The sequence below is a fragment of the Acartia tonsa genome, chromosome 12, assembly GCF_053477335.1.
Source record: "Acartia tonsa isolate MP-2025a chromosome 12, ASM5347733v1, whole genome shotgun sequence".
Taxonomy (NCBI): domain Eukaryota; kingdom Metazoa; phylum Arthropoda; class Copepoda; order Calanoida; family Acartiidae; genus Acartia; species Acartia tonsa.
In genome coordinates this window covers 34,677,745-34,701,046 of record NC_137271.1, presented here as the reverse complement: position 1 = coordinate 34,701,046, position 23,302 = coordinate 34,677,745, and the positions used below count along the sequence as shown (strand labels likewise).

General features: G+C 31.8%; 1 protein-coding gene across 1 annotated transcript in view; it reads left to right on the top strand.

Annotated features, from left to right (window-relative positions):
* LOC145334299 (uncharacterized) overlaps positions 1-23,302 on the top strand; it is a 68,459-nt gene that overhangs the window by 5,603 nt on the left and 39,554 nt on the right. Inside the window, exons 3-6 of the mRNA XM_080179696.1 lie at positions 13,202-13,258; positions 15,579-15,628; positions 18,754-18,843; positions 23,158-23,212. Coding sequence (XP_080035822.1) covers positions 13,202-13,258; positions 15,579-15,628; positions 18,754-18,843; positions 23,158-23,212 — 252 coding nt within the window. The remainder of the gene's footprint in view (positions 1-13,201; positions 13,259-15,578; positions 15,629-18,753; positions 18,844-23,157; positions 23,213-23,302) is intronic.

Genomic DNA, 23,302 nt, shown 5'->3' with positions numbered 1-23,302 from the left:
TTCTTATAGGTTCTGGTAATTTATTTTGGGAAAATGTACATGAACCAAACAAAATTGCCTCCAGAAAAAATTAATTCCTTGAACATTTTTTAAAGACTCTTCTTTTAAAATAAAATTTAAGGGAATGGGTGGACCCTCTCTCTCTCTTTAGGTTCCGGGAGTGTTTTTATTTATATATTTTTTTGAGAGTTTCCCAAGAAGTAAAATAAGTAGGGAAAGGGAGGGGGGCGACCCCTTATCTTTAAAGCGCCCCTAGAAGCAGCTAATGTACAATATTTGATTCAATTGTATGAACATAAACACAAAGACATTATTTTTACATCTTTATGCTGTATACGTTTATAACATATTTGTTCATAACCTCTACATATATTTTTGCATAAAATTTACACTTGAAAATTTTTAATTATTTTCTTGTATTCATTCGAATCCGGTGGATAGGAACCGGTTCTCATCCATACGAAAAAACTATGTCTAGCATCGTATTATATCCAGCTTTCTACAAATATAAAAATGTACAATAATAAGATTAAAATCAGTTTTTTTAGCCCGTGCCTTCGGCACCTCGGGGGTAAAAAAAAACTGGTTTTAATCTTATAATTGAACATTCTATATCCGCGGAAAGCTGTTTATAATACGACGCGAGAAATAACTATTCCAGTATGGCTTATAACCGATTAATAAATTATTTCAATACCAGTTTTACAAGACTGTGCGTTCGGTTCCTCGGGTCTAACAAAACTGGCTTTAATATTATAATTTTTGTACATTCCAAATGAAGATACACAAAACCACCCCGTACAAATAAAAACTGTTGTTGGTAAGTTCGGAGACTGCAACAGAGCAATCAATATTTTTTTTTAAAGTACCCATTTGTCTATGAACTTTTGTCTATGCACTTTTTTCAAAAATTTAAAATTTCATAATCATTAAAAGTTGTAATTCTAATTTTATATTTTCAAACAAACAATAAGTCATAATTATTTGATGATTAATTTTGTAAACTTTAACATTATTTTTTATTTTGCTTATTTATTTTTTGCGTGTATTGTAAATATTAGGCGGTTATAAAAATTTCAACAAATCATGCAAAAAAATCAAATTTTGTCTACACAGAGAAAATAAAAAAAACAATACTTTTGTTACATTTTGTCAATGTTACTAAAATTTTAAATCCTATGTCCTAGGTATTAGGAGGGGAAATTGGACTCTAAATGATACAGGTCCCCAAAGTTTTGAAAACACATTGGATACTTTTATTAGATAATTGCAGGCTGGTTCAAACTTTTACTACAATATTTTATTCCACAAAGGGGTTGATTTTGTCACGCATGTTTGGAATTAATCATAAATGTTTTTGATCCATTGTCTTATCCCTTAAGTTTCTATCCAAAAAAAAATTAATGACTAAAGACGTTTGGATTTGTATTTACTCAGCTTTTCTCATTTTATTATTCACTCCATTGCAATATTAAAGTAAAAGAATAGAGGGGACATGAGATATATATAACTCTACCCACGGGATGGGGACCCTGTGCCGACTTTTATTTTGGTCTTTGAATATCAGCCAATAGCGTCGTAAATATTAACACTGCCAAGTCGCTTTGAAAAAACCAAAACAATTTGCTAGTAGACGAAAAAGGTCCCCAACACTTGGGCCAGGTAGTTGTCTGGGTTATACAACTATACTTGAACATATTCTCATTGTAGTCAAAACTTGCTAATATTTAATATTCACTATTTTGTGTAAAGATCCCAAATGTTTTCTTTTTCTTGAACAAGGATGACCTAATAACTATAAACAAAAACAAAATGACTCATATCTTTAATGGGATTGGTTGCTAAAAATTTGTGTATTTGTTCAATAATTTTAGTTCTTAGTAGTGGAGCTATTCTATAATTATTGAATTCCTGTACACGGATCCTAAGGGATAAGACAATGAATAATAGACTTAAATACATTCCTAATGTTGATAAACAAAATTATACCTCCTGTAGATTTCAATTATTGGTTAAAAAATTGAAAGTTATAATTTAAAATTTAATAAAAGAACCCCAAAGTTTTTGAGCAAACGAGTGAGAAAATATGGTATTAAAACTTTGGGTACACATTGTATTTTTCAGTCCAATGTTCCCTCCCTCCCTGATTCCCATTAGTCATCAATGATTATTATGAAAATTGTTAGCTCAATTTCATAATAAACATGTAAAAAAAATAGATAATTAAGTAAAAAAAGTTAAAAAAAAGTTATTTTTTTAAATCTTAGCTATTAATGTATGTAATTCAAATTTAAACTACAAGAATATGATAAAGTATTGTTAACTTTTAAAGATATATAAGAATTTATTCATTCCTTTATTTAATTTGATACAATGCTTTCTGTTATAGTTTTAATGTGCATTGAACTGCACTTATCTAAAGATAAGAATAGAACATAAAAAAATATTAAATAAAATTAGATGATTAATTTAGAATTTGAATTCTCTTATTCTATTGTTCTGAAGTCATATGAAACATTGTACGGCATATAAAATTTATGAATTCCTATCACTCTAGGGGCACTTGAGAGAGGAGGAAAGGGGATAAGCCGACCCTCTTCATTCTAGGGCATCCTCTACACTCTAGCCTTAAAATGAATTTTTTTTTGGTCGGGGGATGGAGATGAGTAAATGATGTGTTTATTTCGGCACTCTATTTTCCCAACTCCAAATGAGAAATACACCCCTCTGTCCATATTCTATTTACCTTCCCCAAAATATAAAGCTTGGACGTCTTTAAGTGACAGTAATTTGAATATTCAAATTACTTTTATAACCATCAAACACCATTTTTTTTTGGACATTTAACTAATATACTCTAATTTGTTAAGACTAACAATCTATTGTTAACATCTATTATGAGATCAAGTTACATAATTATCAAGAATGAAAAAAATGTAGAAATAAAATCCTACAAGAAATGTTGAAGCCCCTCCCTTTTTAAAGTAGCGTAGCATATCCAGGAATAATGCTTGTCTGTCCGTTCGTTTGTCCATAGAATATATTCCTTGTTCTTGGAGAATCTAATTATACGAATGTTCTTAAAAAATGAGGTTCTTGTAGTTTTTTTTTCAAGCTTGTAATATTACATTTTCTAAAGAGATATCATTTGTTATAAAAAAGTTTAATATTCCTCTCTTAAAAAAAATTGTAGTTCAATTTTTACTGCTATTTAATATTCAATTTCAAAAAGTTTCTATTTCATTGCTCGTATTCGTCCTTGCTAGTTTTTTTAGTAATTTCAGCTGATCTTTTTGTGATTTTGGGGGGACAACGCTTCTTAGTAAAGATAACCATTTCATCTGCCCTCCATATATTATTATATGTTTATTTCGCTTGTTGCCTATACCTTATTCCTAGCCTGAAATTCTAATCTGTTCTTTAACTATGAGTCATTATTCTTATTACATGCATGAGAATAGATTTATTATTACTTGGATCTTACACCAGATTATCATGTACTATGATAGAGTGGAACTTGTAGCTGGCTAAATAAACGATTTTCCCCAGTTACCTCATCCCCTCCCCTTCAACTGGATGAAAGAACTGGCCAATAAGTGTTAGCCACCAAGATTGACGACAATTCCCCTGTCATAATATCCATGTATATTCTACGTTTTTTATGCCTTTAGGATCTGGGGGGACAATAGAGATTGATTTATCTTCTGTAGACCTTTCCCTGTAAATATAAATATTTTTATATATATTTGTTATGAAGTTTCACAGTATGCTTAGTTTATGGTTTAAATTAGACTATCAGACTACATGACATCATTTCAAAATGACTTTGCTATGGATCCTTCTATGCCAAAACAAGGATGATAACAAACATATGAGCGGATCTTAAAATATCAAACAATCAGAAAAACCATTATTAACAATTAATTATAGATTAAAAGAGTATTTAATATACTATTATATTTAAAAGTCTAAACGATTTTTTTTTCTTCAAATCTAATGCAAAATTAATGAAATACTGGATAATTTACATTGACATTTAATTAATTAAAGAGATGCTTCACTAATGACATTCAACCTAATCGTACACAAATCAGTATTTGAAATTTATAAAAATGTATAATTATATCTTTAAAAGAATGTTTTCAAAAAAGCTAAAAAACATCATGTTAAATTGGACATACAGACTTTCTAGTAATGATTATAGAGCTACTATGCTTTCAAAACTGTTTGAGGAATCTTTATGCCAAATTGAAGTCGATAGGACAATTCTAATATGCCTAAATAAACTCAAATAGCTATTTGATATGGACCGACTGTAAATTGTAATTGAAGAAAATCTTCGATTTTAATAATAGAATGCTGAGACAGATAAATAAATAGATGCATTATTAAGAGAAAGTATTTGGATATAAAGATGCCTATCAAGGACAATTATGCCCTTAATCAGCGCAGCAATAACACATAAAGAGAGATCGTAAGAATATTATGTTTATGAATGTTTAAAATATGTTAATAAACAAGGTAGTTATCAATCAATAATGTATTTTAAATAAATAGATTTATAAAACATTAATCATATACTATGAATTAAAATATATGACATCCAGGGACATTGTGATAGGACAGATAAATATATCTTCCCATCAAAATTTAGTTGTGAAAATCTGCCTTTGGTACTTTATGATTAATTGGGAGAAGAAAGTGGTGTAGATTAAAAATATCGTCATTGTCCTCTCCCTCCCTGATGACATCATATCATGAGTGAAGGTTTTAGGTTTGCCAAAAAATTTGGGACAAAGAACTATTTTGAATCAAAGCAGGGACAAGGGATGCTTTATCTTAAGCAAAATTACTAAATTGTAGGTTCATTTAAGATTATATCTTTTTTCTCTAAATTCATGCTTTATACTAAATTAGTGGGCTTAGCAATATTTTAAGTTGTTCTGCAGCTTCAGTCTAAAAAAAGATTATCAAAACATTTATGTTTACATTTTGCTTTGCTTTTTAAACTGAAACTGTATTTGTTAAAAAAATATTTTTCGAATATTAGAATAAAAAGTTTTAACCTAACATAATATACCTATCTTAAGAATTGTGAGATCTACCAAACTAATACAGCGGCTGCCGAGCCTTATCTATTAACAAAGTCAAGTGCCGTTTCTCCAATTATGCACTAAAACTTTTTGTTTAATATGGCAACCACTTTTTAGGTCCAACTGTTTTGCTATTATTATTTATTCATTTTTTTCGCACTGTTACATTTTTGCCATTGGCCTAAAGGCCACCTTCTTACATATTTTTACAATGTAGTCAAAAAATGACAATAGCAAAAGATTTTTATATAATTATATACTTAATCATTGGCTATTATTCCAAATCATGATAAACAAAATTACCCCTCTGTAGATTAAAATTGTACTACTTTGATAGTTTAGATACAACCATATATAAGTCCCCATATAAAAGCCCAAGAACGAGAAAACGTACCAGTATATCATTCCAATGTTCTCTCTCTCCCACTCTGCCTGTACTGATGTAACTATTTTTTTTTAGCAAAACTGTAGAAACAAAATTGAAACATAAAGTCTTTTTATAATAATGTAAAATGAGTCCTTTGTAAATCCACAAGAAATTATACAGTGTTTTCACAAACCACCTTATTCTTAAAAATAGCATGGTTAATATATGTATGTATATTTTCCATTATGTGATTCTAGTTACTTTGCCTCTAGCCTAGCCTCTATTGGGGAAACAAATTTTTCGGAATGGGAGTGTCTCTATCCTCTTTTTCCAATAAATTATTTATTTTATTTATGAAGTGTTTTTTTTTGCTGTATTGTATGCGAATATTAAAAGACTCTGTAGGATATAAAAAAGTTTTTTCTTTGATTTTTGTAACTGTAATACAATTTACGTGCCTTCGGTCATATTCTTTGTTAAGGCTGTATTCTTTGTTTTCGGGGTAAGGGAGGGATATCTTAAAAGCTAGGACGTCCAAGCTTTTTTGAGGGGGGGGGAAGGGGTGGTAAACCCTATTTTACCACAAGATTTCATAAAAAAGGAACATTAACGATTGTAGACTTACTTATTTAAAAATGAACGTTACCAATCAAGGACTTAATTACTTTTTGGGGACTTGATAATAAAGATGCTTCGCTTATTTCATTGTAACTTATTATTATTGAAAATATAATTCCAAAAATTATATGAATATAGTATATATCCTTATACTAAAGTAACAGGATGTCTGTGTGTCTGTGTGTCTGTCTGTGTGTACCGAAGGATCTCGCTAACCGCTGAACCGATCGGGTTCTCCTTAACAGGGTAGCTTCTCATAAGTCCCGGGAAGGTTTATAACTATTTTGGGGGAGGGTACCACCACCCTCCCAAGAGAAATGACAAAAAAATCGAAATTTTAAAAAAATTAGAGGAGACTTCAACGTCAAATAAAGAGGTATCGTCATAAAAATTAACTTTAACAAACAAAAACATTTAAAGTGCCGCTAGAGGCCTCTAGGGGCGTAGCCGCTAGTTACATAATATAACAAAACTGTTGTCAAAAATCGTACTTGATTGTTACAGGAATCATCGTGCAATGTTTTAAATAGATATAATAGAACAATTCTAAGATGCCCAAATTTACTATTGAACCTATCCGTTACGATCCTTATCACAGTAAATTTTTGCAAGTAACATAATGTTTGTCTGTTTGTTTATCTGTGTGTCTGTACCGAAGGATCTCGCTAACCGCTGAACCAATCGGGTTCTCCTTAACAGGGTTGATTCTAATGGGTCCGGGAAAGATTTATAACTATTTTGGGGGAGGTTACTACCACCATTCCAAGAGAAATGACAAAAAACCGAATTTTTTTGAAAATATATGAGAGACTTCAACCTAACATAACGAGGTATCGTAACATAAAGAATTATCGTAGAGACTTTAACAAACAAAAACATTTAAAGTGCCACTAGAGGCCTCTAGGGGGCGTAGCTGCTAGTAGCTAATATAAAAAAACTGCTGGTTCCTATTCCTTCCATCAGCGTTTCTGTTATGCTTATTTAAGAGCTGTGCTACTTGTGGATTTTGTCAACCTTGTTTTAAACTAAAATCAATTTAGAATCTAATCTAATTGAAAACTATTTTCGAATGACGAGGTTAAAAAATTTCATTTGGTTTTTTTACCAATTCATATAATGAAAACTAAATTTTGTTCATTATTTGCAAAAAAGATACTGTTCATTCCTTACAGCAAATTATTATTTCATCGTGCATAGCAAATTTTTAACTACATATATAGCTTAATATTACATAAAAGTGTAATATTTTCGGGAAGAGAGGGACATTGTTCTTTGTATTACACTAGTCCCCAAAGTCTTAGTAATAATAAGGTTTTCTTATTCATTGGCTTAACAAACTTGGGGACGTTTAATGAATATAGATTGGTTGGTTCATTTAATTGAGTGTCCAAACGTTTCAACCTTTGATTGTAATTGTACAGAATGGTCAATTGTAATTGTAATTGTAATTGTGTATAATCTTTGGGGATGTACATCAATTTATCGGCCTTTGTCTTATTTCTGTAGATCCCTGAATATTTCAAATAATTATTCTAGTAAATCAATTTAAACATTTGGCTTTAACATTTATCAAATTATCATAAACAATTTTAATTTTTAAAATTCATTAAAGTAATCCAGTTCCTTTTTTTAAAATTTGATGAATAGTAAATTATTGGATAATTTCAACATTTATTAAACACTACAAAGAGATCTTCAGGTGTAAAAAAGTTGAAATATACATCTGAAATTATAAATAAAAATTATACCTTCTGTAGATCAAAACCATTGGTTGAAAAGCTTGGGCACTGTTAGTTTGTGCAACTTAATCAAGATTTTATAAATTATCTTTGGTAACCAAAATTTGTTGTTGTTGTGTATCAGCATAGTGAAATCATAAAAGGGTGGAGTCGCTTTTGGATAATTTCACTGGCATTGAAACAAAATATTAACAACAAAAAACCTCATTAAAAGCATTCAATTATATTTTATTCCATTTAGTCGCGTGTACAGGTTTTTGCAACGAGATAAGGGGGAGGGGGCTAAGCGATCATAAACATTGTACACTCAATTGCTGGTGTAACCAAAAAAAACTTATTATATACTGGTTGCTTGTTTTTACAGGGAATATTCACCAAAATAACAGCTGAGATACTGGCATTTCCCCCATAGTTTTACGATCTGACAGACTGACGTACAAACGGACAGTGAATCATAGTGCAGCTTTGCTACCAAAATGTAACTTTAAATATCATCATAATTTTTGTATTTTTGGGTGTAAAAGCCTAAATTTAATAACTGCTTTGAATCATGAAACAAAAAATATAGCAAAACTTAATTAGGTCAATCAAAAATTTGGTTATTTTCAAAATACAATTGAAATAACAAACTTTCACAAAACTCATAGATTTTAAAATTAAATTTTAAAAATTCAAAAGTTTCCAACGACACAAAGCTAAGGGCAGTGATCTAAAGGGATAAGACAATGGAGGTAAATTAACGCACAACCCAATTACAAAATCAAAGGTGGAATTGTTTGGATTCTAAAGGTTTGTGCAAACAAATCAGGATTTGATATAAAAAAATATTCAATTATTTTTGTTTAATAGGACAATTCTAACATTCCTAAATTAACGTTAAAAGTTATCAGTTACAGACCTATGGACGTACCCTAATTAAAGAAGAGCTTCGCATTTGAAAATATTTTAGGAGAAAGCTTAATTTTTAAAAAGCTAAAATTGTTTTTTAACCACATTATTTTTCCATCAACCTTGAACCGCGAGATGACCAATTGATTTATTCGTGTTGACCCAATGACCAAATTTGAATTCGAACATGCACAAGACACTCAGTAATCTAAGAATATATCACGGATCTTAAAGGGATAAGACAATGGACAATAAATTGTATACTACCCCAATGATAATTAACAAAATAGCCCATCTGTAGTATCTACTAATATACTTTGTGTACAAAAATATTTTTTTTTTTTAATAAACCATTTTTTAGTAGCGAAGCTACTCTATAATTCGAAATGTCCGTCCGTCCGTCCGTCCGTCCGTCTGTCCGTCTGTCCGTCCGTGTGAGACAGAATAGGGGAAACGTGATTTTCTCGGCTCCTATTAAAGATAGACAGCTGAAATTTTTTGACAACATTCCCATTATTAAGGAGCACAATTAACTATAAAACATCAAGGGCGGTCGGACCCCTTTTTAGCAGGTTTTAGGCTATTTTTGTATTTTTCACATTTTTCTCCATATCTTCAGTGTTTATTGTCCGATTTTCAAAATTTTTTTCAGTTATTGATATCAAAATTAAATTTCCTGTCGTTTACAGAAAACAACCATGACGGCTACACTGCCATTTTGCAGGTTTTAGGCTATTTTTGTATTTTTCACATTATTATCTATATCTTCAGTGTTTATGGTCCGATTTTCAAAATTTTTTCAGTTATAGATATCAAAATTAAATTTCCCGTCGTTTAAAGAAAACAACCATGGCGGTCAGACTGCCTTTTATCAGGTTTTTGGCTATTTTTATATGTTTTACATATTTCCCCATATATTTGGTGTTTTTGGTCCAATTTTCAAACTTTTTTGGGATAAATACACTTTAAATCTACTTTTACGTATTTCCATCCACGATTTTTTTGCTTCGCTACTTATGGATGTTGTCATCCTTGTTTATTATTTGCAATGCTTGTTAGAAAAATATCATTTAGACCTTTTTTGAGAAATTTTTCTGTTCTTTTATCTGTAGAGGAAAACGAGTAAAAAATGACCATGACCATATATATGTAATATGTATGCTGCTTAACCAGGGGGGGAGGGGACAATGGACTGTTAATTACACTGGTACCCAAAGTTTGGTTTCCTCGATATCTTATCAGTGGCTTTAGATACTTTTATTAGATTAATTAAATAGTTTAACATTTTTGAATTTACAGAAGGTGTAATTGTGTTTATCATCAACGGGGACATATATTAATTTATCATTCCCATATAAACAACCCCTTAAATAGTGGATGTAAATATTCATTTATTTCCCGGAGGTAGTCATTTATTTCCCGGAGGTAGTCATTTTTAGAAGATTTTTCCCGGAGGTAGTCATTTTTAGAAGATTTTAAAAATTTTTTGGAAGATTTTTTAATTTTTATTAATTATAAAAAGAAACTTGATATCAGGGATATAAATGATCATAGCCGGGAAATAAATGAAAATTAAAAACCAAAATTAAACCACATTTTAGCATAAAAAATGAGTTTTTTGTTTAAATGAGAATGATGTTCCTGTCCAGTTTTTTGTTTAGGAATGAATATTTCTTACCCTCGTGAATAAATGATGACCTATCGGTCCATCATTTATTCCCTCGGGTAAGAAATATTCATTCCTAAACAAAAAACTGGACAGGAATACCCCATTCATTGTCTTATCCCTTAAGATCCCTGTGCATAACACATTTAAATGTTTTATATGCGCACGAGTAACCAACTTGTCAGGGATAAGAGATTGGATTATGAGTTAAGTAATTTTTTGATTGGGGGGGTAGAAGGTGATTAAGGTTAAATGCTAAAAATGTAACTTTCGAACCCCCCCCCCCCCATCCCATTAAAAAGAAATAACCTAGCAATTTTCGAGAAAAAAAAGAAAAACATAGTATTTTTACCTCCCCCGCCCCCATTGCAAATTTTAACCCAAAAATTTTGGTTAGTATAATCCCCCCCCCCCCCAAACAAAAAAGCTTGGGCGTCCTTGTGAAAAAAATATTTAAAACTGACAAAACACAGTTGTCATAAAAAGGTTGACATCTACAACCCACATAACCCATCAATCTACCTTCATAATACGACAAACTTTTAAAAAATTGTTTTTTTGTCCCATAAAACACACTTTTTCGTCTTTCTAAAACAAAAACCATGCTAAAAAGTAATATGACAATAAAACGGAAGTAAAATTTTTTTACTTGTTTGTTGTTTGTATGTTTTTTTGTCTTCAATTTAAGTCTAATTAGAAACAAATTAAATCAAAACTTAAATTTGATTAAAATTGTTTAATAGAGACCAGAGTTGTTTATGTTCTCTGTAAACCATTTTAAATTTTATAAAGTCAAAAAAGTGCTTATTTACCTTTAAAATATTGTTTTTGCTACTTTTAATTTTAATTTTTAACTTCTATCTATCTGTTGATCAATCTTTCTATTTATCTATCTTGTCTATTTATCTATCCATCTCTTTATCTTTTTTAACTATTTCTGTCTATCCTTTGAATTATCAATCTGTCTTTATCTGTCTCTCTTTTTCCAACTATCTTTTTCTATATTTTTAAAAGCGAAGCTTTTCTATAATTGGGGTCGGTCTGTCCGTAACCGATAGCTTTTTTTTGTTAATTTAGGCATGTTAGAATTGTCCTATCGATTTAAAATTTTGCATGGTGATTCCTTTAATAGTTAGGTACGATTTAGAAAGCATAGCAACTCTATAATCATCATCAAAATGTCCGTACGTTCATTTTAAACATGTTGATTTTTTTTACTTTTTTAACAACAATTTTTTATGTGATCTAATCATCCGATTGATCTGATTTTTGGTATATTGATTCCTGGGACAACAAAGTATAATGTAATAAGCGAAGCAACTCTATAATCAAGTCCTAAAAATGTAAGTATGTCCATAAACATTATCCTGAATCAAGCAGTTTTTTAACAAATTTACTTACAATTTTGCTTCGACTCTTATAAATTTATATTCTGATTATTTAGTTCTGACACTATACAAGTGTTAATGTCCGTTTGTCCTACCGTTTCATTGCTTCGCTTTTATGGATGTTGTCATCCTTGTTTCCATACATTGATCTCTGTCTACAAAACAAAGCAACATAATCTTAGAATTATAGGGATAGGACAATAGATATTTATTTCATTTTAGCATATCTGAATTTGATAACTTCTTGAGGAATGAAAGGGTCTTTACAAATTTCTTAAAGACTTTCAACCCTTTGATTTCATAACCTTTGTCTGATGGTCATAACTGAAATATGCCTGATATAAGGTACTGTTGCTTTTAGTCATAGGTCATCCTTTAGCTTATTATTGCTGTCACATGCTTTGAAAAGTAGCGGTAAATTAATCTTTTAAATCTATAACAACAAATTAGGATAACTAAAATATTTTTTTTCGCCCATTCTCCACATCCCTGTATCCCCTAAATCTAAGCACATAAATTTTATTTGATGTGAGAAAAATCTGTGTTTTGTTTATTGCTTTAAACCAGGGAGGGGGGGGGGGGGATAATGGCGATAAAATTAATCCACAATCTTTTTCTCCCTCTAATATATACTAGCTAATAAATCTAGCCAAGGTAGAAGAAAGAGGGGAGGGCTATTAATTTATATTCCATTGTACTATCCCTACATTCATGGCTTTAAACATTACATTGAGTAGTTGATAGACCTTTGTAAATAAATTTGAATAAACAGTTTACATATTTTATTTTATATTGTTCTTAAACGTTTTTGAGAAACTTGTGGCTTTGGCCCTGTCCGATAAGATCTTTTAGATATGATTCCAATAATTCCAAAAAAAAATTCTCTTATTCATTCGAAACTGATTAATATCTGGTTGATTAGAACCTGTATCTCATATTCATTCGAATCCGGTGGATAGGAACCGGTTCTCATCCATACGAAAAAACTATGTCTAGCATCGTATTATATCCAGCTTTCTACGAATATAAAAATGTTCAATCATAAGATTAAAACCAGTTTTTTTAGCCGGTGCCTTTGGCACCACGGGGCTAAAAAAAACTAGTTTTAATCTCATAATTGTACATTCTATATCCGCGGAAAGCTGTTTATAATACGATGCGAGAAATAACTATTCATCCGCAAGAAAAAATTATGTCTAGCATCGTATTATGTATTATATTCAGTTTTCAACGAATATAAAAATTTACAATCATAAGATCCCAATCGTGAATTCGGCATCTCAGGGGTAAAAAACTGGTTTTTACCTACTAATTGTACATTTTATATCCACGGAAAGCTGTTATAATACGATGTGATAAATATAACTCTATTCCAGATTACCCATACATTTCGAAAAAAAATTTGCAGTCTGTTTAAAAGTAATGCATCTATTTTATTTCAGATGATGATCTACCGCCACCGCCCCCAGTTTTCCAGACCTACGGCACACCTGTTCCAGGTACAAATAATGTGACTAGATGTTTTATGTGTGTTCTTTACGATCTCATGAACAGCTAGGACGAACATTTAACAATTTTTACGGAGGAGAGTGACATACTCATCCAGATACAAATTTCTCTGGTGGTAAAAATAAGTTATTGAATGGGGGGGGGGGGCTGGTTTGTGTTTGTAGGAAACTTGTGATTACCTATGTACAGGTTTTAAGCCATTTTGGGTTATATTCCCCTCTTTCAGCTTATTAGTACAAACGTAATTCTAGCTAAGACTCTTTTTTAGTAGCGAAGCTACTCTATAATTTGAAATGTCCGTCTGTCCGTATGTCTTAGTTTGGGGGAAACGGGATTTTCTCAGCTCCTATAAAAGATAAAAGGCTGAAATTTTTTGACAACATTCCCATTATTAAGGAGCACAATTAACTGTAAAACAGCAATGGCGATAGGACCGCTTTTTAGCAGGTTTTAGGCTATTTTTGTATTTTTCACATTTTTCTCCATATCTTTGGTGTTTATGGTCCGATTTCCAAAATTTTTTCAGTTATACTAGGTATCAAAATTAAATATCTTGTCGTTTAAAAAAAAATTATGTAGGTCAGACTGCCTCTAAGCAGGTTTTAGACTATTTTTGTATTTTTTACATTTTTCTCCATACCTTTAGTGTTTATGGTCCGATTTCCAAAACTTTTTCAGTTATAGATATCAAAATTAAATTTCCTGTCGTTTCAAGAAAACATTAATGGCGGTCCGACTACGTTTTTTGCAGGTTTTTGGCTATTTTTATATTTTTCACATTTTCCTCATATATTTGGTGTTTATGGTCCGATTTATAAAATTTTTGTAGTTAAAAATATTAAAATTTAATTTCCCGTTGTTTTGAGCATCCAGTATGTAATTTACTTTGACCATCAGTCTGTTAGTCATAGTACTGAAATACAAATATTAAGAAATTAAAAACAAATGTTGAAAAGGTTTTGTGATTTTTTCCCTAATATAATGCTTTTGACCAGGGGCGTCCAAGCTTTTTATTTTGGGGGGGGTAAAAATTTTTTAGGGGGGGGGGGGGTAATTCGTGTTTGGGGGGGGGGTAAAATGGCGCGCGAAGCTCGCCGCAAATTTTTTTTACCCCCCAAAATTTTTACCCTGGGGGTAAAATTTGCTTGGGGGGGGGGGGTAATTACCCCCCCTGAAATCTGTTGGCAGGGGTAAATTTAGTTTACCCCCGGGGTAAAATTTTTTGGGGGGGTAATTTAAATTTTATCAAATATATAGTATTAAAAATGCGCGCGAAGCGCGCAAAAATTTTTTATTTTTAATTAGAGATTATTTATTTTGGGGGGGGGTATTTACCCCCCCAAAATTGTTTTTGGGGGGGGTAAATACCCCCTCCTAAATGGATGGGGGGGGCTTAGGCACCACCAGGGTAGGGGTAAATTTTGAATGGGGGGGGGGGGGTAAAATGAAAAAATTTTTGGGGGTGCCCACGGCACCCTCAAATTGTTTGGGGGGGGGGGGGGTAATCGCCCCATTACCCCCCCCCCCCCCCCTTGGACGCCTATGCTTTTGACAACTAATCTTTAAATTCTACATACATATCATTTAAATTCATACATATCTTTTGTGCTTATGGATGTTGTCATCCTTGTTTTGGTTAAGAGAGAAATTATCCTATTATCTTGGTTAGAGAAATAATTACTGATACGCAATCTAAACTTTACTAACTATGAATGGTTTTCATCCTTGTTTTTCTTAAATATTAAATATTAAAATATGAAATGGACAATTAATTTTCAATTTGTTGGACAGTTAACCAATTCAGTTGGATAAAAGAAAATTATTAGGTCACGAACCATCATTATATTTCATTTTTTGGCGTTTTCCCTTAAATTACATTGTTAAGCACTGAAACATCCCCCCTTATCCTTATAATAAAGTAGCAGGATGTTTGTGTGTTTGTCTGTGTTTTGTTGAAAAGCACAATTTTTCTTCATTAAAAAAATAAGATATTTGAGCAGTTCTTGTTAGCCCTATATTTTATGTCGCGGTTTGTTAAATATGGGCGGGCAGATGCTACGCCATGGCTTATATGCAATAAAGCGTTCTAATGGAATTTTTAAAAATCAAATTGTTAGATGGATAAAGAAAGTAGAAGATATTAGTGCCAAATTTTGCCAAATTTATATCAAATAAAGGATTTCTCTATATTTTATCTAAAGATAATTAATGTTTATCATAATTGGGGATGTACTGTAATCGAATTTATCATCCATTAATGTTTTATCTTTTAAGATCCCATAGATTTTATCTGACTACAATTTATTTTAGGTGGTGATGATGAGGATCTGCCCCCTCCTCCTCCTTTCCTGCCAACACAGGTATCAAGATCACTTGAAAATCACATCTTTTATTTTTATTTGTACAATTTTGATGCCTTTATTTTGTTATTTGTGTCATTAAATTCAAAAAGATAATTAATAATGATTCATGGGTATTCAAAAGAGGGTTGTTAACACACCCTTTAAATTGAAATGCTCATGTCCTGAGAGTTCAAACCCCATCCTCATGGTAAAGCCATGTAACTATGTATTATAAAAGTATAACAATGCCTATCCGTCCCTCGATGTGTGTTGAAACTCAAGATATTAGTTAAATCTTAACCAATATATAATAATACTAAAACCATAAAACCGTCCCTGTACCTATTTGAAGCTTCCTCAAAATGTAGAACTCAATTGGTTCAGTTGTTATCGAAATCTTAAGGTAAAGACAAAAAACTTATCTATAATACAAAGTAGAATAATGTCTGTCTGTCCGTCCCTTAAGATCTCGGTAACCACTGAACCGATCGGATTCTACTCTTCAGGGAATATACCTACTGGTTCAGTGGTGGTTTGAGGCTATTTTCTTGGGCGGTGGGACACCCCCCCCCCCCCCAAAAAAAACAAATTCCCTTTTATGGTCCTTTTTTATTTTTTGATCACCTCTTGGGGCAAAGCCCCTAGAGGCTAGGGGCGAAGCCGCTAGTTACTTTATATAACAGAATACCTACTGCTCATACAATGCAATGGTTTCAATACCTCCAACCCCCCCCCCCCCCAACAAAAATAAAATATCTTATTTTTGAAAACCAAACTCGAATGTTTTAGAAGGGACGAAGTCTTTCCTACACCTTTAATTGTGAAGCCCTAATTGTCTATAAGTATTAAAAGAAGACAGTTTTGTATACTATGTGAAACAATTGGGAGCAACTAAATCTACAACCCTTCCGCACCCCCAATAACCATAGAATAGCAAAGGAATTTAATAACATTGAGAGGGTTGATTAACAAACGTTTACTCTCCTATCCCTAAATCTCTGGTAGAAAACCCACAAACCCTAAACAATCAATTTCAGCCAGGGAGGGAGGGGACATTGGATTCTAAATTACACTGGTACCACAAGTTTTATAACCACGGTATCTTATTTGTTGGCTATAAAACATTGTATACTTTTATTTAATGTTTATTAGTTGGTGTTTAAAACCAGTATTATCCAGGCTTTTCAACCAATAATATTAATCTATAGAAAAGGTAATTTTGTTTATCATTATTAGTAATATGTATTCCATTGTCTTATCCCTTAAGATCCCTGATTTTTGCTAACAACCCTCACTCAAGGGTTAACCATGGATATAGGGTTGTTAGATAGGCATTTTTTATAAAACAAATAGGACAATAAATTGTAATATAGTTTATAAAACAAAACCTCAGGTTAGGTTTCTGATATATTATTCAAAATTATTTAATATTATTTCTCGTATTCATTCGAATCCGGAGGACAGGAACCGGTTCTCATCAATACGAAAAAACTATGTCTAGCATCGTATTTTAAACCGCTTTCTACGAATATATGTAGAAATGTACAATCATAAGATTAAAACCATTTTTTAGCCCGTGCCTTCGGCACCTCGGGGCTAAAAAAACTGGTTTTAATCTAATAATTGTACATTCTATATCCGCAGAAAGCGGTTTATAATACGATGAAAGAAATAACTATTAAACATTGCTACAAGGCTGTATTTCATCAATAATTTAATAAAATGTTCAAGTTTTTAAGTTTTCGTGAACTTTTTGTGTCCTATTTTTGCTTTGAAAATTAACAATTTAAAAAACTCTATTTCTCTGTCTATGCTGCTTCAGAAAAAATACTCAAATTTAGGCCAATTTGTCAAAATGCACATAAATCAGCATAATCTTGGGTGTGCTTACAATGTAACGAGATTTGTTTGGAAATATAATTTTCGTATAGTATTCAAAACATAATTTCTATGCACATACAAGCTAATGCAAGAAGAGAGGGGTTATTCGTTTGTGTATTACATTGGTTTTAAAGTTTATAAACATGTTCTGCTATTCGTTGGCTTCAAATGGTGAGGGTTCAGATGAACAGTGGCCCAATTTTTTCACCAATGAGGAGGGTAAATTTTGTATATCATAATTGGTAGTTTACATTAATTAATCTCCCATAGTCTTATTCCTAGCAAATCTAATAAATTAGCTGAGCTGGATCTTTAAATCATTTCAATGGTGCGCCAAATCGGGGTGCGCTTAATTTCAGCCAATCACAGCACGGCATTTCGTAAAATGCTGTGCTCTCATTGATGGAAAGTTGGCTCACCCCGATTTGGCGCACCATTGAAATGATTTAAAGATCCAGCTCAGGTCCTAAAACTTAAAGGCAAAATTTGGTTGATTTTTGAGAACACCCATAATCATAACACTCATCAAAAAATAAAATATGTGAGAAAAGAACAAAAATAATATAGGCAAATTGATTTTCAAGCGTAGTGGCTATATAAATAAAACCAAAGTCCCTGAAAATGATACAAAGAGGGACGGGTGTAGATGCAGGAATCCAAGGTGATAAGACAATGAACGATAAATTGATGTGAATCTCAAATTTCTGTTTTTGTAGATTATAATTCATTCTTTGGACACTGCTAATTTGAACTAACCAATAAAGCTTTGATGAAAGTACCCATAGTTTTTAGCTAACGAATAAGAGAATGTATTTATGAAGCCTTGGGTACCATTATAATTTACTAACCGATATCTATTACTCATATATGGCTGTGAAGGAAAACTATTTTGTCTGCCATAAAAAAATACTTTTGAACACTGTTCATGGGTGCTTCATTTCAAATTGCCTGTTGAACATGAAAATCCTACCACATATTTAAAAATAAGTTCAAAAATGAGGTTTTAGTTATATTTACGATACGAAACACCATCGGGGGCCCTAACCTTGTGACGAAACCAAGTACCCAATATAACTTAACCTAACCTTACCTAAAGTAATAAACAAATACCCTTCTTTATTAAGGGCTTTTCTGTGCTCTGCCCGGCCCTTTAAGGGGAACCACCAGAAAACACATTTATCACTGAACATTTTCTTGAAAATCCTTTTAACTTTGCTATTCAGAGAAGCATAATGTTTTTAAAATATCATGTTTTATTTTAGATTGAGAATTGTGAGATGAATTGTCCCCCACCTCCCCCTCCGCCTTCTATAACCCCTCCAGATTATTCTAAACTTGCTCCAAAGAAACAGGTATCTAAATATTTGTCATACATCTATACGTGGCTGTCTATAGTGCCCTAGGAAAATGGGGATAGATGTTACTGCTTTTGGCCTAACTATTCTATTGACGTCATGAAATACCCTATACTCCATCTCTTTCCTAGGGGGTTTCTTTCCCTCCTCCTTTTCTATTTCCCTCTACTATGACGTCAATAAAATAGGTAGGCCAAAAGCGGTGACATTTATCCCCATTTTCCTAGGACACTAAATACATCTACAATCTATCCTAGTAGCTGTTTGTGTGTCTGTCAGTTTATGAATTAGGTTTTAATTCATAATTTGAAACTGTAAAAGGGAAATGTGAATTTCTCGTCTGCTATTCAAGATAGATATTTAAAACTTTATTGTGAAGATTCCCCATTCCAATGATCATTCAGCTTAAAATTACTTTGTCCGTTTGTCTGTGTGATTTTTATATATTTATATTAAAGGTTTTGTGACTTTCAATATAATTATTATTTCTCTATTTTTTCCTTCTTTTCTTTTATATGATCACTGAAAATCTGCTCTATAATTTTATCTGTTATTATTCATTATTTTTATGCTTCGTTTCTATGGATGTTGGCATTCTTATTTTGTTCTAATTAATACTTTTATAATTTGCAGAGGGGGAATTTAATTTTCAACGAAATTATTTTTAATTACATTTAATGACTAAGTAAATGTCATACACGGTCTGAAAAGCATCTTTATCTATGCTAATTTTTATGTAGTTTTTGTTGTAGTGTTTTATCAAAACGACTGATTTTGGACAAAAACTCTCAGGGAAAAAAAATGATAGGATAAGACTTTATGCTCATTGGCCTTTGGAATTAATACAAAAATTAAAACATTTACTTTTATAGTAGCCGAGAAATTATGTATTCGAGAAAACGCGAGACAAACTGTTGCAATTGCAAAATAAATTACTAGTGGCTACGCTTCTTTTGGCCTCTAGGGGCACTTGAGGGGGGGGGAGGGGTGAAGGCGGCCCCAATCCACTTTTAATTGTAGTTTTAAAAACAAGTTAATACATTTTTATAGGGTCATTTTTACAAGGGGCAATTTCTCTTGGGAGGATGCTGGTACCCTCCCACAAAATAGTTAAGTTATAAACCTTCCAAGGACCTATGGGAAGGGCACAATACAATCTGTCCCGATTTTGTATTACTTTTGAGGAACATGATTGCAGTTACGTCATATTTTTCTTTCCCGAAAAAGGGAAGGGGGGAAGAAAATCTCTTCAAAAGAGATGGGGAAAACCCCCTTTTCTCACATTTCTTTTTCTTCCCCCCTTCCTTTTTTTTCTTTCCCCCTTCCCTATTTCGGGAAAGAAAAATATGACGTAACTGCAATCATGTTCCTCAAAAGTAATACAAAATCGGGACAGATTGTATTGTGTCTATGGGAAGCTACACTGTAAAAGATATCCAAAACCATATCGGTTCAGCGGTTACAATTATCCTTCGGAACAGACAGACACAGATCCTGTTACTTTTATATAATGATTAATCTTATTCATGATTTTGTTGTCATTTTACGTGAACACTCTTTTTTACAGTATAAAAACATTGTAACCCAAGTCGTCTAATTCTATTTAAGAAGTATTTTGAATAAGATAATTCTTTATAATTGAAATATAAAACACAGGCAAACTCAAGAATTTTTATAAATTCGTGGATTTTCTTTAGTTTCTCATTACTAGTCAACAAGAAAGCATCTTCATTTGTAATTGTGATAAAAAAGAATAAAGATAGTTATATCAGTCAACTGAATTTGAGTTGCCGATTGTCTACATTGTTTCCTGATGCTTTTCAATATTTACTACTAGCTAAAAAAGCTTCAATTTTGATTTTTTTTGTACACAATCGGCAACTCAAATTCAGTTGGCCGTTATAGTTCATCTAAAGAAAACTATGATGCCTTTGAAATATGATGTAATATCTTAAATGTAAAAAGAGTTATTCTGTCAATCAAAACTAGCAGCTTCTCCCCTATAGGCCTTGAACGTAAATTTGCAAAAAAAATCTAAGGGCAATTTCTCTTGGGAGGGTTTAGGTAACCTCCCTTAAAATAGTTATAAGCCTTTCCTTGAACCTATAATTGGCTTCACTGTAAAGGAATACCGGTTTAGCTGTCATATAGTGACAGACACTCAGATAGACATCCTGTTACTTGATTTATTAAAGAACAGACGGATAGACATGTGAATTTTTAAGGATGATAATCTAAACTAAATCATATTCTTTTAACAATCAAAGATTGCAATTTAGGTAATGTTATCCTTCTTTTGTTGTGATTGCAAAGCTATTTTGTATCTCATTTTGACTGTCCATCTGTCCAATAAGGAAATAAGAATTACGCGGCTGCTATTTGTAATAGAAGGCACTGCTCTACAATATTTAAAATTTTTGTGAATGTTCATGTGAACACTTTGCATCTATTCTACAACTTATTATGTCCATCTGTCTGTCTTTCATGCTCACTTTTTACTCATATATACTATTGTTATATATCTTCGCTAGTTATGCATGTTATTCTCCTTTTTTATGATGCACTTTTGTTCTACATTTATATGATGTATGCAAATTTAATTATAATTTTTACATGCATGGTGTTTTCTATAATGCTTAGTTAACTGTACAATAATTTTTGTTCGTTCCTCTTACAAACCGCTGAAATGATTTGGTTGTTATTTTCATGAACCATACCTACTGGTCCTGTGTTAGACAACCATCTTCCGAAACAAATGCTCTTCTTAAGAAGTCCTGAGCCACAAGTAGCTTAAGAACTATAGAATTTATTTTAAAACCACTGTAAAAAATATTTCTCGTATTCATTCGAATCCGGTGGATAGGAACCGGTTCTCATCCATACGAAAAAACTATGTCTAGCATCGTATTGTATCCAGCTTTCTACGAATATAGAAATATACAATCATAAGATTAAAACCAGTTTTTTAGCCCGTGCCTTCGGCACCTCGGGGCTAAAAAACTAGTTTTAATCTTATAACTGTACATTCTATATCCGCGGAAAGCGGAAAGCGGTTTATAAATCGATGAATGAAATAACTATTCTACTGAAAAGTATCATATTTGTTAAATGATCATTCATTTTTATTCTTTTTTGTCGGGTATTGTGAAGATTTTCTTCCTTGTTAGGGATGTATTTACAATCAAATGCATTGATCTAATTAAAATCTACAAGCATCTAATTATGCACATTTATAATTTAAGCAGTTTATGATCTGAAAAATTAATTAAAATGTTGTTATCAGAAGGGTAAAAATAAATTCATATAAGAGATATATAACCAGACAACCCTGTTGGGGACCTTTTTCGTCTTCCAGCAAATTACTCTTTTGTAGCGACTTGGCTCTGTTGATAATCTCTTCCCTATTGGTTAAATCGAAACCCAATTGAAAGTCGGTACAGGGTCCTCGAAAAGGAGACATACATTTATTTAACCCCCTCCCCCTATATTGTTTTACTCTATTGTGTAGAATAATGTTTTTAAGCCAATTCATAACCTAATATTTATTTCAGTATTCTATCAATTTTTATCGTTGCCTTAAAAAAAACTATGTCGTTTTCTAAACTTTATAAGTGTAAGCTTGACAAGCTTTTTATAACATTTTTTTTTGCAAAATTAAGGGTCAATAACTGATCTATAGTATAGATGTATATTAAGATATATAAGTTTTCCGGAATTTTAATGTTAGGGGGAGATTTGAAATCTGCATCAAATTTTGAGGATTTTTTATAAAATTCGTTTTTTCTATAATTCTTTATCTAAAAGCGGAAATGCAATTAAAGTTAATTAATTTTGGCATCTGTGATTGGTGGATTTAAAAAATCTGCGCTCTGATTGGATGGCGTACATCATTCAACCAATTAGAGCGCAGGTAGTTTAAAATCCACCTATCCTATTGGTCAAAATTAATTAACTTAAAATGCATTTCCGCTTTTAGATAAAGAATTATACAAAAAACGAATTTTAAAAAAAATCCTTAAAATTTGATGCAGATTTCAAATCTAATATTAAAATTCCAGAAAACTTATATATCTTAATGTATATACAGATAACTACCTCCCTCCCTTTTTACTGACCCTTTTCGTCTGCTACCAAATTGTTTTCTGCTACTTGGCTGTGTTAATATTTCCAACACCACTGGTCGATTTTCAATGACCCATATTGAGAGTCGGCACATGGACATTGTAATAGGGAGATACAGCTATTTAACCCTTCTCCCTCTAGTGTTTTACTCTAATGGGTCAATAACAATCAAGCATTTTATGATTTCAGGATGATGACAATTGTATAAAGCCAAGATTAAACCCAGTTTCACAATCTATTACAGGTTAGAAAGTTTATTTTCATTAAGTTTGTGTCAAAAGCAAACTATTTCTTTGTATGTACAGGGCGTTTAAAAAAAAACTGCGTTTTCCGG